The following is a 16,489-nucleotide window of genomic DNA, read 5'->3' on the forward strand; positions in this document are numbered from 1 at the left end:
GAAATACCCAACCTTTATGTGAAAACGTAAAGATTAGGATTACAACGAATTCTATGCTAGTTTATTAAGTCGAATCAAAGTGGAATCAAATTCCCTTAATTCCTTCTCATATTCACATCGTAGTATTGAATTGCCATAGTTTAAATCAAAACATCTAAATTATTTAAATCACCGTCTTAGCATAATTTCAATCTATTACTCTCATCAATTTTGATAGAATTAATTAACTAGGAAATCTTACGTTTAAACGAACTAAGAGTGGAACGAATTCTCTACTCCAATTATATTCTGATTCACGAGAGTAGAACTTTGATACATTAAAGTAAAATTCATTTAGTTTTACTTATTCTTGAGTTTAATTAGTTAAGTCTAGGTAAAACTATACTTTTTACGTTTTATCACCCTGTTTGTCGCTTACTGCGATAACTTCTTTGCCTTTGCGCTGGGCCATCTATTCCTCATACTTTATGTATTTGTCGACTCTGTGGTACCGGTCGTCTAGGCGTTCTAGTTTGTTGCGCATTAGAGACGCTGCTAGGCTGTAGTCGTCTAGGAGAGCGTTAGTGAATGCAGAAGTTGCAAAGCTGTCCTTGAGACTTGGCTCCTTTGATAGGAGTTCCTTCTTGAAACGTCCTAGGAAAGCGCGGATAGTCTTGCCATGTGCTTGCTTTAGCTGGAATAAGGAGTCCAGGTCGGCCTGTTTCTTCCTATGGTGGACAAACTCTACTGCGAATGTCTCGGCCAACTTGTCGATGTTGCTGATTGAATCAGGAGTGAGCATGTAGAACCATTCTAATGTTCCTTCCTTTAAGCTGGTTGGAAAGAGTTTGCACTTTAGGTAGTCGTAGTCTGGAGCGCTATAAAGTGCAAGGATCTGGCTAAAGCGAGCTACATGCTGGCCTGGACATGAGTTATCATCGTACAACGTGAACTTTGGTTGGATGAACTCTGAGGGAGGCTGTTTGTCCCTGATTTTAGTGGTGAATGGTGATGCCTTGTATGACTGGAGCATCTTTTGTGTGATCTGGACTGCACTGGCCTTTTCGCTTGACTTCTCCAATCTCTGGGAGAAGTCCTCTAGTCGTTGGTTGGTAGTGGTGGTGAGGGCTGTGACTGCGTTATTCTCAACTGCGTCTGGAGTGCCGTTATTGGTGTTGGAGGTGGTTTGCTCGCGCATAGTTTGGTTTTCTTGTTGAAAGGCTATAAAAGATCTTGGAGAGTCTTCATTTGATCAGCTAAGACTTGTAACTGTGCTTCCATGGTAGTTTTCTGACCAACTTCGAGGGCTTGAGAAAATGGTTTGTGTATTTTCTCAAGGGAACGAACGGGCAGACGGCGCCAATGTAGAGGTTTGGTATCTTGGGGCCTACGACCTGAGGTTAGGATTGATAGGGAGTGGCTGCACTCTTTCTTGCGATAAGAGTTGCCTACGTATCAAGTTTCTCAGGCTAAACTTGAATCAAGCCTCACGTAGTTCATCTCTCTCTATTTATAGATGTTTGAGCTGACTTTCCTTATTTGCTCCAGGTGTTGTTAAATGTAGATCCATATTTTGTGTTATCTTGATGATTCAACATTACTCCTGATGTTACAAAGTAAATGTCTCCTTGATTGGTGCATTAATTGAGCTCCAAGATTGCGCTAGATCATTTGTTTCGTGATATGGTCATGGCGGTATTTGGAGCGACTTTGAGAGTGGAGTCGTTGTTACATTGCGATCTGATGGCTTGGTACGAGTTAGTGAAGTATCACCTAGTGTGTGGAAACGTGTGCTATAGTGATATGAAATATATAACGGAGGGTACTTACAAACATCATGGTTTTGACACTGTTTTATCTAGATAATCAAAAGTAATTAGGTCATTTCTGTCAGCTTATTCCTTAGAAACTCTTTTTCTAATGAGTAAAATGCATCTAAGATCAACTAGCTTATTGATTCTATGAAAGTATGTTCTACTTTAAGTGTAGCTCTTGAAAATTTGAGGAAACAAGTACATTTTTTAGATTTGCCCGAATTAATAGAGAAAGGAAATTAGAATTGGATCATATGCATGCAGAGATGTAATGCGGACAATTAATCATCTGACTAGAGAGCGAAATAGTTATAATTCAAATAGTATTGTCAAGAAGCCTAGTGCTAAGTTATTATTTTTTTGTCATTCCGTTATTTAATTCCTCTACTTTTACTTCTTTATGTATATTTGTTAGTATTATCATATCATCGTTTTGCATTAAAAGCGCTTAAAAGCGTGTTCGATCTATTTTAAACATTTGGTTATGTCGTTATGACTTATGAGGGACCCATGTTTTTATTTTGTCAAGAACAATTGGCGAACCAATTGACCTTGGAATCACATAAACAAAGGTCAATCTACATCCAATTAACAGTTTGCAGTGTCAATGCTAGCCTTGATATGCAAGTCCCCTCTGACTTTTAATTAGTGGTGTACCAATTGGCCACCACTAACCATTTCGTTAACTAGTAGTGTGCCAATTGACCAATACTTTTCATTTGAGTTTTGATATATTCTTTTGAATAGTCAATAAAGAAGTGAAAGTGTAAAACATTTCGTTAATTAGTAGTGTGCCAATTGGCCAAAACTTTTCGTTTGAGTTTTGATATATTCTTTTGAATAGTCAATAAAGAAGTAAAAGTGTAAAACACTAATCTTAAGGGAGGTTAAACTTTGATCTTGCCATACCAGAAACTATATGTAGGGGAGTGATATCCTCATAAAGTTATCATGCACGCGTGGGCGTAGTTTAACTTCGGGACATCGACCTCCAAGACCGACACGTGGCGGTTCCTTGTGAACACACATAATGCGCGCATATAAGCTTAACTTCGGGACATCGACCTCCAAGACCGATCTGTGAGCAGCTCCTTTCAGGTAGGTGGTACGAACAAAGATGTCTCGGTACGAACGCATGGCCAGAGACAGAACGCCTCGGATAAGATCACCACCAGGGGTAATCATTACCAAAATCTTACTTGTACTTCCCACCACCGGGAAATAGGGGCGACCGCGCCAACTCCCAATCAGCACATGACTTATAATATAACCAGCCCAACACTCATTCACGATCTCCACCTTACACGTGTGCAAGAGACACACGTGTCTCCCGGATTGACATTTCCTCAAGCCTATAAATACCACCTATTTGAACTACGTCGGACCTGATTCCTCTCTCCCCTAAAAAGAAAAACCAAAAGGAGGATACGTAGGCAGCTCGCTCATAAGCGAACTCGGTCCCTCCAGAAAATCTCAACCCTCTTCCCTCTCCCATCGCAAACACTAAGGAAAACCAAAACGCCCCTTTACATTGGCGCCGTCTGTGGTTTCGATTCCTTGAGAAATCACGTTACCCTAACTCAAAAATCTACAATTCTCAAGCCCACGAAGCATGGTCAGCCTCGAAGCTCAGGTTCAACACCTTGCAGAACAACTAGGTGTAACAAACGAAAGCATTTCCTTGCTCAGGCAAGAAAATGCTACTTTACGAGCCCAAGTCGACGCTTATCAACAGCAACCAGTCGGTAATGTTGCTGAAAATGGCATCAATGAGGTTAATCAGTAGATTAACGAATTGTCACATAGAATAGGCCAGAGTGCAGTCAGAAAGGATGCAACCCAAATTGTTCAAAAGATGCTCAAGACATACCGCGCGTCCCCGTTCAGTGCTGACGTTCTCAGTAAACCCTCTCCTCAAGATTTTATCCAGCCACGCTTCCCCATGTATGATGGCAGCACCTGCCCCGGTCAGCATGTGGCTCGATACATTCAAAGTTTGGCCCTCTACAGTTCTTCTGAGTTTGATCATCTTCACTGTCGACTATTTCCGGCCTGTCTAAAGGATGGCGACTTGATTGGTTCTTTCTCTCGAACCCGATTCTATTAAAACTTTTGAGCAGCTTTATTGACTGTTTGCTAGCCAATACGCACAACAGACGAAAGAAGGCAGATCTTGATTCGCTGTTCCAGTTATCATTCGAGAAGATGAGACCATTCGCCAATTCTTAGGGCGGTTCAAGGCTGAACTGTTGTGTATGGAAAGCGGACTGAAAGAATCTTTTGCCACACTGGCATTTTCTAACGCCTGTCGAGTGCGTAATACCGACCTCTCCAGATCGCTGATGAAGGAACGCCCAAAAATGCTATCCGAACTGTACGCCCGGGTTGACAAGTATATCAAGTTGCAAGAAAGTTTGCAGTCCAGTGGTTTAGCCGAGAACCAAGAGGTAGCAGCGATCTCTGATCTTACCCCGCGTGCCAAAAAGCGATCCAGGTCGCTGGCACCAAAGACAGGAACCCGACAGGATAACAACAGAGAATTCACTGTCTTGACACGCTCTCCTAGTTACTTCCTCTACAAGATCCGGCGAGCCTCGTACTTCCGCCCAGATGTGAAGCAGCCAGTAGATCGAACTGACAAGCCATATTGCGTATTCCACAAAGCCAAATGTCATGAAACGAATGCGTGCTAGGGGCTTAAGCACTATCTTCAAGACCTTGTCGAAGCTGGTCACATTAAACAGTACACCAACATTCCTGGCGGTGATTTGCGTCATAAGCTCATGGCTCGCCAAGTGCACAGCCGATCTCCACCTCGCCGAGTGCGCAGTCGATCTCCACCTCGTCGTCATCATCAAGACTTTCAAGCTCGCCCCCACCGTAGAGGACGTCCCCAAGAGCGTTCTCGTCACGAGCGAAGACAACACTCCTCAGATCAGGACAATGCTCGAACAATTCACATAATTACTTTCCCTGATGATTCAGTTACCTCATCCAGAGAGAAAAGACGTCGTGTTGGCGCTCTTCAAGAAGTGTGCCACTTTACTTCCCAAGCAGAACATGCTCCGCGTCACTCAGGCCGCCATTTCAGGAGATATCATTTTCACAGAGGCCGATCTCAACAAGGTCTGCCTTCCTCACAATGATGCACTAGTCGTCCACGTCAAGATCAGCGACTGGACAGTGAAGCGTGTCTTGATCGACCCGGGGAGTTCCTGCGACATTTTATTTTACCACACTATCCAAGAAATGAGTTTACCCAAGTCAGTTCTGATAGATCCGATTGCCCCCCTTTATGGTTTCAATGGTTCCAGAGCCGACCCAGTCGGTGATATCATCCTTCCCGTCTCAGTGGGATCTAAAGAGGACAAAGTCAGCTGCAATATGCGCTTCAGCGTCCTGGACATCCAGTCGTCCTATAATGCCATATTAGGACGACGATGGATCCACCAAATGCAAGTTGTACCTTCGACATTGCATCAAGTTCTCCGTTTCCCGGGTCCCAGAGGACTGATGGAGCTGAGAAGCAATCAATTGGAAGCATATCATTGTAACCAAATCTTGTCAGCAGGAAAGATCGACAGTAGACCACTCCACACAAGTAGCGAACCCACCAGTTATACCATGGCCAAAGACCTGGTTGCAGAGGTCCGAGCCAATGCATCAAAGCAGCACGCTGGGGGCTCCAATAAGAAGAGTAATTCGTCCACTTACACTCCAGAAGTCAATTCAGCAGTTGCCGCCCCATCAGAACGGATTCCCAAGGACGCGTCAGTTGGTGTTCATACCGCAGTCACGCCCCCAGAAGACCTCTCTACTATTGTTCTCCCACCAGTTGGCATTCCCATGGATTCACCGCCACGTGTCGCACAACAAGTTTCCATGCCGACAATCACGCCATCCCTTGCTCCTGTCCTCATCACACAAATACCGATCTAGTTCGGGTGCATCAATGCATTCTCCCTCAAGTCGCTGCAATGCCACCACACGAAGAAGCATCGCCACCCAGGCTAGCCCCCAAACAGGTCGACAGAGAGCGGGTGAACTTAGGAACTGATAATGACCCTAAGTTTGTATATGTAGGGGCTAACCTTGACCCTACACTCAAGGCCCAACTTGTAAACTTTTTGGCTATGAATAAAGATGTTTTTGCCTGGTCGTATATCGATGTGCCCGGTATAGACCCTAGTGTAGCATGTCATCGATTAAATGTAAATCCTAATGCTAAACCAGTTCGCCAACGGCCTCGCCGGTTATCTCTGCGTTTTCAGAAAGCCATTAATGACGAAGTCGACAAACTCAAGCAAGTCGGTTTCATCAGAAAGGTGGAATACCGATTGGGTCGCTAACATTGTGGCGGTCCCCAAATAGAATGGAACAGTTCGCCTATGCGTCGATTTCACGAATGTCAATCAAGAAACACCGAAAGATAGTTTTCCCCTACCACGCATTGACCGACTTGTCGACCAGACTTGCGGACATGAACTTCTTTCCTTTATGGATGCATACAGCGGATACAATCAAATCCCACTTGCTGAGGAAGATCAAGAGAAGACCTCGTTCATTACTGAACAAGGTATTTATTGTTATAACGTCCTCCCGTTCGGCCTTAAGAACGCCGGAGCAACATATCAGCGGCTGGTAACTGGCATATTCCAGGACATGTTAGGAGAGACCATGGAGGTTTACATCGACGACATGGTCGTCAAAAGCAGAAAAGCAGTCAACCATATTACTCACCTTGAGCAAGCGTTCTCTAGATTGAGCCGCACTCGAATGAAGTTGAACCTAGAGAAATGCCTCTTTGGAGCGTCCTCTGGTAAATTTCTCGGATATCAGGTGTCACAGCGCAGGATCGAAGCAAATCCGGACCAAATCCGCGCGTTCTTAGACATGCCTGATCCACAGACAAAGAAGCAGATACATAAGTTGTTAGGCATGGTCGCGGCACTTAATCGATTCATATCCAGGGCGTTAGACAAATGTCGTCCGTTCCTACAACTCCTCAAGAAAGGCGAGCCGTTCTCATGGACCGATCAATGCCACCAAGCATTCGCCACTCTCAAAGAATACATCACCATGCCTCCCGTCTTAGCCACACTAGTCATTGGAGAGACACTGGGGCTATACCTGGCAGTCTCAGATTTCACAATCAGCTCAGTTCTCTTCAAAGAGGAGAACAACTCAGAAAAGCCGATCTACTTCACAAGTAAAACGCTCACGCCAGCTGAGAAGAATTATTCTTTCCTTGAACGAGCCGTACTTGCTTTGGTGTATTCGGCAAGAAAATTCAGGCCGTACTTTCAAGCACATCCGATCAGCGTACTGACCGACCTCCCATTGAAGAAACTTCTCCACATAGAAAACAAGACTACTCGCATGGCCGTATGGGCCGAGGAGCTCGGTGAACACCACATGGAGTTTGTCCCTCGCACCTCTCAGAAAGGTCAAGTCGTCGCCGATTTCCTCGCCGATTTCCCTGTTAAGGACCCACACTGGGAATCAGAGATGGAGATTGCTGTTGACAAAGAGCGCGTCAAATCACTCTGGTCTCTCTTTGTAGATGGATCTAGCAACCCCGGCGGGAGTGGCATCGGAGTCGTCTTAGTGTCTCCCGAAGGACTTATGGTTGAAAAATCAGTTCGACTTCGACTGATCTTCCAATAATGAGGCGGAATACTGGTTACCGATCATGGGCCTCCGTATGGCACTACAGCTCGGTGTGCAAGAGCTTCAAGTCTTTAGTGACTTGCAACTGGTCGTTCGCCAGATTGCTAAGGAGTACACTACTCAAGAAGGTAACCTTTCGAAGTATCTTCAGGTCGTTCATCATTCGTTGCCTTCTTTTAAGAAATCTACCATACACCATTTTTTGCGTGATGAGAACCGTCACGCAGACAGCCTAGCTTACCTAGCCACTCAAACACCGAGTTGCGTTCCACGACAACTCCTTATTGAGGTGGTCGACCGACCTGCATATCAGGTCGAGCATGCCCTAGTTATAGCCGATCTGATCCCTCTCTCCGAAGATCAGTTGAGCCAGACCTGGATGCAGCCTATCATGGACTACATCCATCAGGGCACGCTCCCTGTAGAGCGTGCCAAAGCTAGACAAATCCAATATCAAGCACGTCGTTATTGCGTGTTGCACAATAAGTTGTTTAAGAAATCTGCTGGTGGACCACACTTGGGATGTATTACTCCAGAGTCCAGAGCAGGGACAATTGATATTTGCCGAAATCCATGAGGGAGAATGTGGAAACCATGCCGGAGGTCGCTCTTTAGCCCACAAGGCAATTTCCCAAGGCTACTTCTAGCCTCGTATGCAGACCGATGCCAAAGCGTACGTTCTCAAGTGCTTAAAATGTCAAACATTCGGCCATAACATCATTCAGCCCGCACGCGAGCTGATCAATATAGCAAGCCCATTGCCATTTCACATGTGGGGCATGGACATTATGGGACCATTCGTCCCCCAGAAAAGCACTGGTTTTCGATTCGTCTTAGCGACAACCGACTATTTCACTAAGTGGGTCGAAGCCATTCCTTTAGCACATGTCAAAGAATCGCATGTCCGCAATTTCATCTGGACTCATATCATCACCAGATTTGGGTTGCCACATACACTTGTAATGGACAATGGCCCCCAATTCAAAGGCAGAACCGTTAAAGAATTTCTAGCAAAGTGGAAGATAGTTCATGCATTTTCTACTCCACAGTACGCTCAGAGCAATGGTCAAGCGGAAGCCAGCAACAAGGCCATCTTAGAAAATTTGAAGAAAAAAATTGAAAAGAACAAGAGCCAATGGCCGAACCAGTTGGAGAACATCTTGTGGGCTCTCATCGCGACTTCGGTCCGATCTTGGCGAATCTCCATTCTCCTTGTGTTTATGGCACGAAGCTGTCATTCCCCACCGAGCCGGACAAATACTACGACTTCGGTCGAGCTCGTTGAAACCGGACACAATGATTCTGTCTTAGCACGGGAGGTCGATTTGCTCGAAGAACGGCGTGACTTAGCCACCATCAGAGTCGCATCTTATCAACAAACCCTGAAGAACTCCTACAATAAACGAGTGCATCCTCGGTCATTCCAGCCTGGCGATCTAGTGCTCAAAAAGACGCAAGACGACTCCAAACTAGCCCCTAATTGGGAAGGTCCGTACATCGTAGAACGTGTTGTGGGCAATGGAGCGTACTGGATAAAAACTCAAGAAGGGAAATTGTTACCTCGCCCATGGAATACTTATCTGCTGAAAAGATTTTATCAATAAAACCTTTGTTATTGTATATTCTGTTTTTTAAGCACTATAAGTTTAAGGTTAATTTTTAATGTTACCTAGTATAAGCTATTCCATTTACTGGTATCCAAACGGCCTCCAGCTCGCATCCGACGCACGACTAGTCTACTTCCCCGCTCTCACACGCTTAACGCGCCATACCCTCTCATAAACGAGAACGCTCTCCGCGAGCAGACAGCTCTCTAGAGCTTACAGGCTACATAGCCTCTCCAATTCTTGTCACGTCGAGGACCTATATTTCTAGGATCGACTAAACGAGAACGCTATTCGCGAGCAGACAGCTCTCTGGAGCTTACAGGCTACATAGCCTCTCCAAATCTTGTCACGTCGAGGACCTATATTTCTAGGATCGACTAAACGAGAACGTTCTCCGTGAGCAGATAGCTCTCTGGAGCTTACATGCTACATAGCCTCTCCAATTCTTGTCACGTCGAGGCCCTATATTTCTAGGATCGACTACACGAGAACGCTCCCCGCGAGCAGATAGCTCTCTGGAGCTTACAGGTTACATACCCTCTCCAATTCTTGTCACGTCGAGGACCTATATTTCTAGGATCGACTATACAGCAAGACGTATATTTCTAGAATCATAAGCAGGACGCTAGTTACACACAAGTAAACGGCAACATGCATGTGGAGCATAACCAATAACACTATATGACCACTCGTCACATCAACTACATCCACCGATCTGCTAGGATTACCCAGAAAATCCAGATCGGTGGTCATTACAAAATTAACAAAGTATCGAACTGCCACTTTCGTGGAAACCAATTCTCTGAATAAAAAGGCGAACTACTCAGGCAAGCCTAAAGACGCAGCTCTACTGTTAACTCTCATATAAGAGAGGAAAATGTAACCAGCACTTACAATTTATGGCTGACAGAAACAAAGGTAGATCACATCATCAAATCTCAGTTATGACATGCTTATCTTCTAGTGCCGCACTGGTCGAAGCAGTGTGCCAGGCAGATCTCAGCATCACACGCATCCCCTGCCCTTGTTCATCGCTTACAGTTGCTTTCTTCAAAGCATCATACTTCTCGTCCAACGCGACGTAGGCGATACAGGCTTCGGTATACGCCTTCTTCGCTTTGCGCGCCACCTTCTGACATTTCTTCGCATAAGCAGTCACTACAGCTAGTTCCCTTTCTAACTCCGTCACGTCAGTCACTAACACAGCATTCTCAGCCGTAGCGTTCTGGTACTTGGTAGTCATCACTTCCAGCCTTCTCTTGTCAGCCCCTCACGCAGCTCGCATACACCCTAGCTCCACGTGAGGGTTATCATCAGTCTCGGTGTTTTGTACAACATCTTTTAACTTATCATATCCTGCAAGAAACTGCACGAACGAAGTTAACGAATTCGATTACCTTGGAAACTGGCATAACCACCTAGTGTGTTATGAACTTACCAAACAAGCGGCCATGTCCATCGTCCCCAGCAGCATATCCATGTCCTCATCTTTCACCTCTGCCTTGTCACCATCTAGCATGATCCCCTTCAGAATGCTGGTCGCTATGGGCGCCGAGTGGAAGCTACAGTCTGAGCGTTTCACCATACGCTTCTTCCCCGTCTTCCCCATGTAGTAGAATTCGCTCCCCACATCCCCACATCGCGGGGACGAACTCTGACCAGCGACTGGGCGGCCTTGCCTCAAGTCGCTACACTCCGCAGCGTGACGTTCAGTGTCGCCTACCCGCTGCGGCGACCTAAACACAATGCCGCTAGCTGGACGTCCAGCCCTCCTAGGTCGTTTATGACCCTCTACAGCAGCAGCTTTCCTCTTACCGCGATCACCATGCACGTGAGGTTCAAACTCCATCCTCTCCATTATCAGAGGGGATGCTTCCCTCATGCTTTCTTCACCCCTCGTGTATGGACGACATCTTGCCATGATAAAACCTAGAAACCAAAGGTACTGTCACATGAGCTACAGTTTTATCCCAAGCTTTTCTCAACGAAAGAACACTCACAGAGGAGAATGAACGTACCTAAACGAGCAGCAACGAAGGTGATGCACAGCAAAAGAGCAGAGCGAGAAGACAGACTTAAGCTTAGGCAAGAAGACGAGCAAATACCTTTTTGGTATTCGATAAGCAGTTTTATTCAATAGGAAACGTCTTTTCCTAAGCGCCTCATAATTACCTTGAGACGCCAAACACCATCTGCCCGTCATCATTATGTTCCTTGAACCGCTCGTCTCCCTACACGTGTCACGCACGCGAGGGAACACTGCCGTTAGCGGCACTAAACACAACACGATTCGACCTCTTTCACGAACCAGAATCCAGCGACCTGGTGGCCTCGTTACGAGCAACACCTCACAGCTGCAAGCAATTTAACAACAAGACGCTCATGCAAGCTTACCAATCATGTGTAGGGAAGTTGTCACTGCAATGCACCCGCCATGCTTTGTTCTACGCAGTATAATCACACGCAACTATGGTTAAGCAAGCGATTCACACATAATAGGGGAACAAACAACCAGCGTGGCATACACACAAACAACGACCTATCCTAATAAGCTGGAAACATAGTAAGTTAGCCGGGTTGCTGAGACTACTCAGGAAATCCAACCCGACTAAACAATATTCGTCCTCACATGAATACCCCAAAAAGTAAGCGTGGTACCGGATCACTCCACGGTGTTGGCACATACAAATAAAAAGGCGAAACCGCCGGGTTACCCTGTGAAACCAAATTTCTATTGTATCACAGCTTATAAGCTGACAACATAACATAACAAACTTACAACTCGCCATCTCTGGGCTCAACAATTAATTCTCTGGGCACGAGTGATTCATCAATCTTAGCATCCCTCCGGTCCACCGAGCGGATACTCCATCCAAGTCTAAACTCATAAGCACATCGAGCGGAAGATTAGTTCAGCGGTATCGCAATCTCCGGCATGACCTCTGAAGCAGCAGGAGCGCCACTAATTCCTCCTGGCACCTGTTCTACCCCGATGTGAGAGGTACAGCGTGCATGATCTGTCTTCAAAGCGTTGTAGTCCGCCTCCAGTTCAGCGTGATCCGCATCGAAGCGTCATAGGCTTTGGTAGCGTCTTGAGCAACCTTCTTGCAGTGTAAGACATACTCGTTCAACCTACCAATTTCCACGGTCACTGCCAAGACGTTCTCTTTAGCTCCTCAGTAGTTTTGCCTCGGCTCTTACGCCCGGTGGCTTTCAAAGATCTTGGCGGACTTCGGCTTGATTGATGAGCTTTCTTCAGATCTTCCAGTTCCTCGCGTTCCATCTTCGAGACCTCCTGCACATTTTTTAGCTCATCAGACAACTTCACCACCGCTTCTCTATCTGCCTCCGCGAACTGGGCAATCTCCTTCAATTTCTGAAACCCACTTACCAGCTGCAAAAACACACGCATGGTTAATAGCCACAAAATGACAGCGTGTATACGTACACAATTACATCACACGAAGATAAACACGCGTACCAAGCATTGCGCAATTTCCATTCGTCTCAGGTTATCAGCCAGCCCTTTCTCATCCAGCTCCTTGCGGTTGCCATCCAGAGCTATCTGTTCTAACATGCAACCCGATATCTTACTCGATTTGAAGCTACAATCACTTCGGCTTCCGCGGTTCGTTGTGCCCCCATGCTCGTCGGATACACAAAGCTGTCCCTCTAGGTCGCCAAGAACCACAAACCTTTCCACTTTCGCCTACGCGCGAGCTTTTCGCTTCGCCCGATTGGTTCACGCCCGCCGAGGCCCACTAGACCCGCCCAAAAGTGGCCAACTCCATGATATTTCTTTCAGTCGCCCCCCTCCGCGCGAAACCACAGCCCCATACCAGGCCACCATCAAAACCGCCCCGCTACTGGAGCTTTCCCAAGAGCGTGCGCTACTTTTTGTAACTTTCGGACGGCGTCTTGCTTCGGAGGCATCAGCGGCCTCTTCGGACTGCTCCTCAGACGAGGGTTGAAAACCACCGTTTCCAACTCCACAGGAGCATCGATCGAACCCCCTTCCGGGCGAAGCTCGATCCTCCAGCTCCTGAGGCACCACCTCTCGCAGGTCACCTCGCGCCGCCATGCGCCCGTTGCCTCTCTTCTCGCGTTACTAAGTCACTCGTTCGCGTCTCCATCACCTCTTCCCTTGTCTGACCTCGAGCTCGATCTTTTTGCGCCTTCCTTTTTTCCCGGATCGCAGGCCCACCCTTCTCCACAAAGAAATGTGCAACTTCAGGCAACTTCGCTTGTTTTTCTTCACGAGTCAGCCGCGCGAACCTCTCTATCTCCCCACGATCAGTTTACTTCTTCACAGAAAACTCTGCAGCCAAAGCAAAACAAAGGCCTGTTAGAACAACTATCAGTCGTTAAGTAAAGCAACAATAGAAAAATATTCCTACCCACCGGATATGTTACAAATCCTAGTTTGCAATCTACACCCATTTGCACAGTAGTTGCCAACTAGCAACAACGACCTCTTTGTCCAGGCCTCATTGCTTGCACCATCGATCACAACAGAACGCGTCGTCATTGTTTGCAATTTAAAGTTCAAATTCCCAGATCGCCTTACCACATAGTGCTCCACTATGTCGGATACCCCTATGTCGTATTCCCCACTCGCATTCAACAGGTCAAACACCTTAAACAATCGCCAGGTGTTACCAACGAACTGACAAGGAGACTTCCAACAATGGGCCAAGAAGTCACATACCAGTTTCGAGAACGGTATTTGCATATGCGCTCTCAGCTGGCCCTCACAGATTATTATTCCACCATTCGGCGGGTTGTACTCCTCACTACGAACATTTTCACTCAACCGTGGTTCGTATATCTCCAGGTCGGGGACATTAATCCCATACGCGGGAAAGGGAAAGAGTTTGCAAAGACGACGGTTTACACTTCTAAGGGGCACATCACTTGATGACGACATCTCCCCTCGACCTGACGTACTGGCCACGTACTGGCCACACCACCTTCTGACCTAGATCGGGTATTACCCTCATCTACCCTAGCTTCCTCATCCAACTCAGCCTCAACGCCAAAGACTTCTATCGCTTCTTCGTCCTCATACTCTTCGCAACTTAATGATATCTCCCGAACTTCTTCTGATCGAGTATCATCAGAATCAGACATTCTAACGAGTCTTTTTTATCAATTACTCAAGCTTAAACCCTACAACCTTACAATGACCTACGTATTTAACAAATCACACTTCAAAGAGAGGAATGCAAAGTGAAAATGGAAAGATAACAGCAGCAGAAGCACTCACCTGAGGAACCCTAGCTTGCGTTTTTGCGGAAGAAGCAAACACAAAATACCCTTTTTGATTCTCCCAAATTTGATTTTGTATAAACCGCCCGTTCAGTTACCAAGAAGTTATGATTACAGCCTATGCTCTAGCCCGCACATGTGTTCCAAGATACTGTCTTTTCAGTAGTTCCGTATAACGCGCCGACACGTTTCTTCCTCAACTGCTACGATCCTGTCACGTGCAAATCACGCCACAACTTCCCTTTCCCGCCAAATTGTCAGGCCACATGATTCAAAAGTTGCGCCATCCCAGTCGGATCGTCCACCACAGTTCGCTCATGTTCCACACGTTCTTCCATTTTTTCTCTCACCAGAACGTTTCTCGTGACATAAACACTCTACTGCGAGGGGGCTGTGTAGGGGAGTGATATCCTCATAAAGTTATCATGCACGCGTGGAGTAAAGCGAACTTCTCGGACATCGACCTCCAAGACCGACTCGTGGAGCGGCTCCTTTGTGAACACACATGTGCGTAGCATGTTTAACTTCGGGACATCGACCTCCAAGACCGATCCAGGAGCTCCTTTCGGGTAGGTGGTACGAACAAAGATGTCTCGATGCATTTAACGCATGGCCGAGACATACCGGATAAAGATCACCACCGGGGTAATCATTACCAAAATCTTACTTGTACTTCCCACCAGCGGGAAATAGTGGGCGATCGCGCCAACTCCCAATCAGCACATGACTTATAATATAACCAGCCCAACACTCATTCACGATCTCCACCTTACACGTGTGCAAGAGACACACGTGTCTCCCGGATTGACATTTCCTCAAGCCTATAAATACCACCTATTTGAACTACGTCGGACCTGATTCCTCTCTCCCCTAAAAAGAAAAACCAAAAAGAGGATACGTAGGCAGCTCGCTCATAAGCGAACTTGGTCCCTCTAGAAAATCTCAACCCTCTTCCCTCTCCCATTGCAAACACTAAGGAAAACCAAAACGCCCCTTTACACTATATGGAAATAAATATGTGTTAACAAATTAAAATAGAGCTAGGATGAGCCGGCTGAATCGTAAACAACAAAGAGATCAATATATAAATGTGTCATCTCTAAATTTTCGAGGACGGTTCCATTCATTAACCTTAATTTCAGTTCATGTATTATTGTATACAAGTGATTTTGTTTTTGGCATGAATGTACGTGATGAATAAGTTTGAAATGACACTAATGGAGTGAGTTTTTGCTCCTAGCATTAGTTCCTACCGGCGCTCCAAGGATAATATCAGCCATATACATAATTTCTTCCACAAAAAGAGGAGAAGTTAATTACAGCTTGAGGAAGATCCTCAATATATTTTTTTTAAAATTTTACTTAGCTTGTTTGTCCCGCGACCAAAAAGTAAATAAAATAAAAAATAAATAAAAATAAACAAAAGAAAAGGAAAGCTAAGTAAATTGAACAATAAAGAACTTGTATTCCTTCTTTCTTCATTTGACAACTAAACGGTGGTTAGATACTTAGATGTGATTCACATTCACAGGTCAAAAAATTCAAAAGTAAAAATTGTGCGGCTATACCTATACATCTTACAAAGGCCGCAAAATCTTCGTTCAATGCTACCTAAAATCCATATCAGCAAAGAGCTTCTAGTTCTATCTCTTCTATGACCCTTTCAATCCCCTTTTGATTAGGTTCAGTTGTCAAATATAATCTTGCATGTACAAGCAAAAATTCCCAGAAGTGATTTTTTCAACATAGGAGATTGTTATTCAAATTTAAAATACATTGCTTTACACATTGAACCATTGAGACTGAGATAGGAAAAGGAACAACCGAACAAGTAAAGAAATTCGAAGCCTATTACGACATTGGTAAAATGTTTTGCTTGAGCAACGACTGTAACTTAAGTCCGTTAGATAACGAAATGCTGCTAACTTTCGTTGAATGAGAAAAAACTATTACCAATGTTCTCACGCAAACGTAAAGAAATTAAGCTAAGACTCAGCTACCATTGTATTGCATTTCATATTTTTATGAGTACGCGCGTTGTGTCTATCTTCTCTAAGTACGTGAAGAAATTTATATAATACACGCACAAATAAGAAGATTTTAGAAAAAGAAGATTCGAAGAAGAACCCCAAAGAAGTTTTGTATATAAGG

The 16,489-nt window shown here is 45.5% G+C and overlaps 1 protein-coding gene across 1 annotated transcript; it reads right to left on the reverse strand.

The window, feature by feature from the left end:
* Nucleotides 1–451: 451 nt before the first annotated feature.
* Nucleotides 452–1,177, reverse strand: LOC147486420 (uncharacterized). The gene has a single exon (XM_086573729.1). It carries the CDS (start codon nucleotides 1,175–1,177, stop codon nucleotides 452–454), a length of 726 nt encoding a protein of 241 aa, XP_086429855.1.
* Between the last annotated feature and the right edge of the window lie 15,312 nt (nucleotides 1,178–16,489).

This window comes from Coptis chinensis, chromosome 7, assembly GCF_015680905.1.
Source record: "Coptis chinensis isolate HL-2020 chromosome 7, ASM1568090v1, whole genome shotgun sequence".
Lineage (NCBI taxonomy): Eukaryota > Viridiplantae > Streptophyta > Magnoliopsida > Ranunculales > Ranunculaceae > Coptis > Coptis chinensis.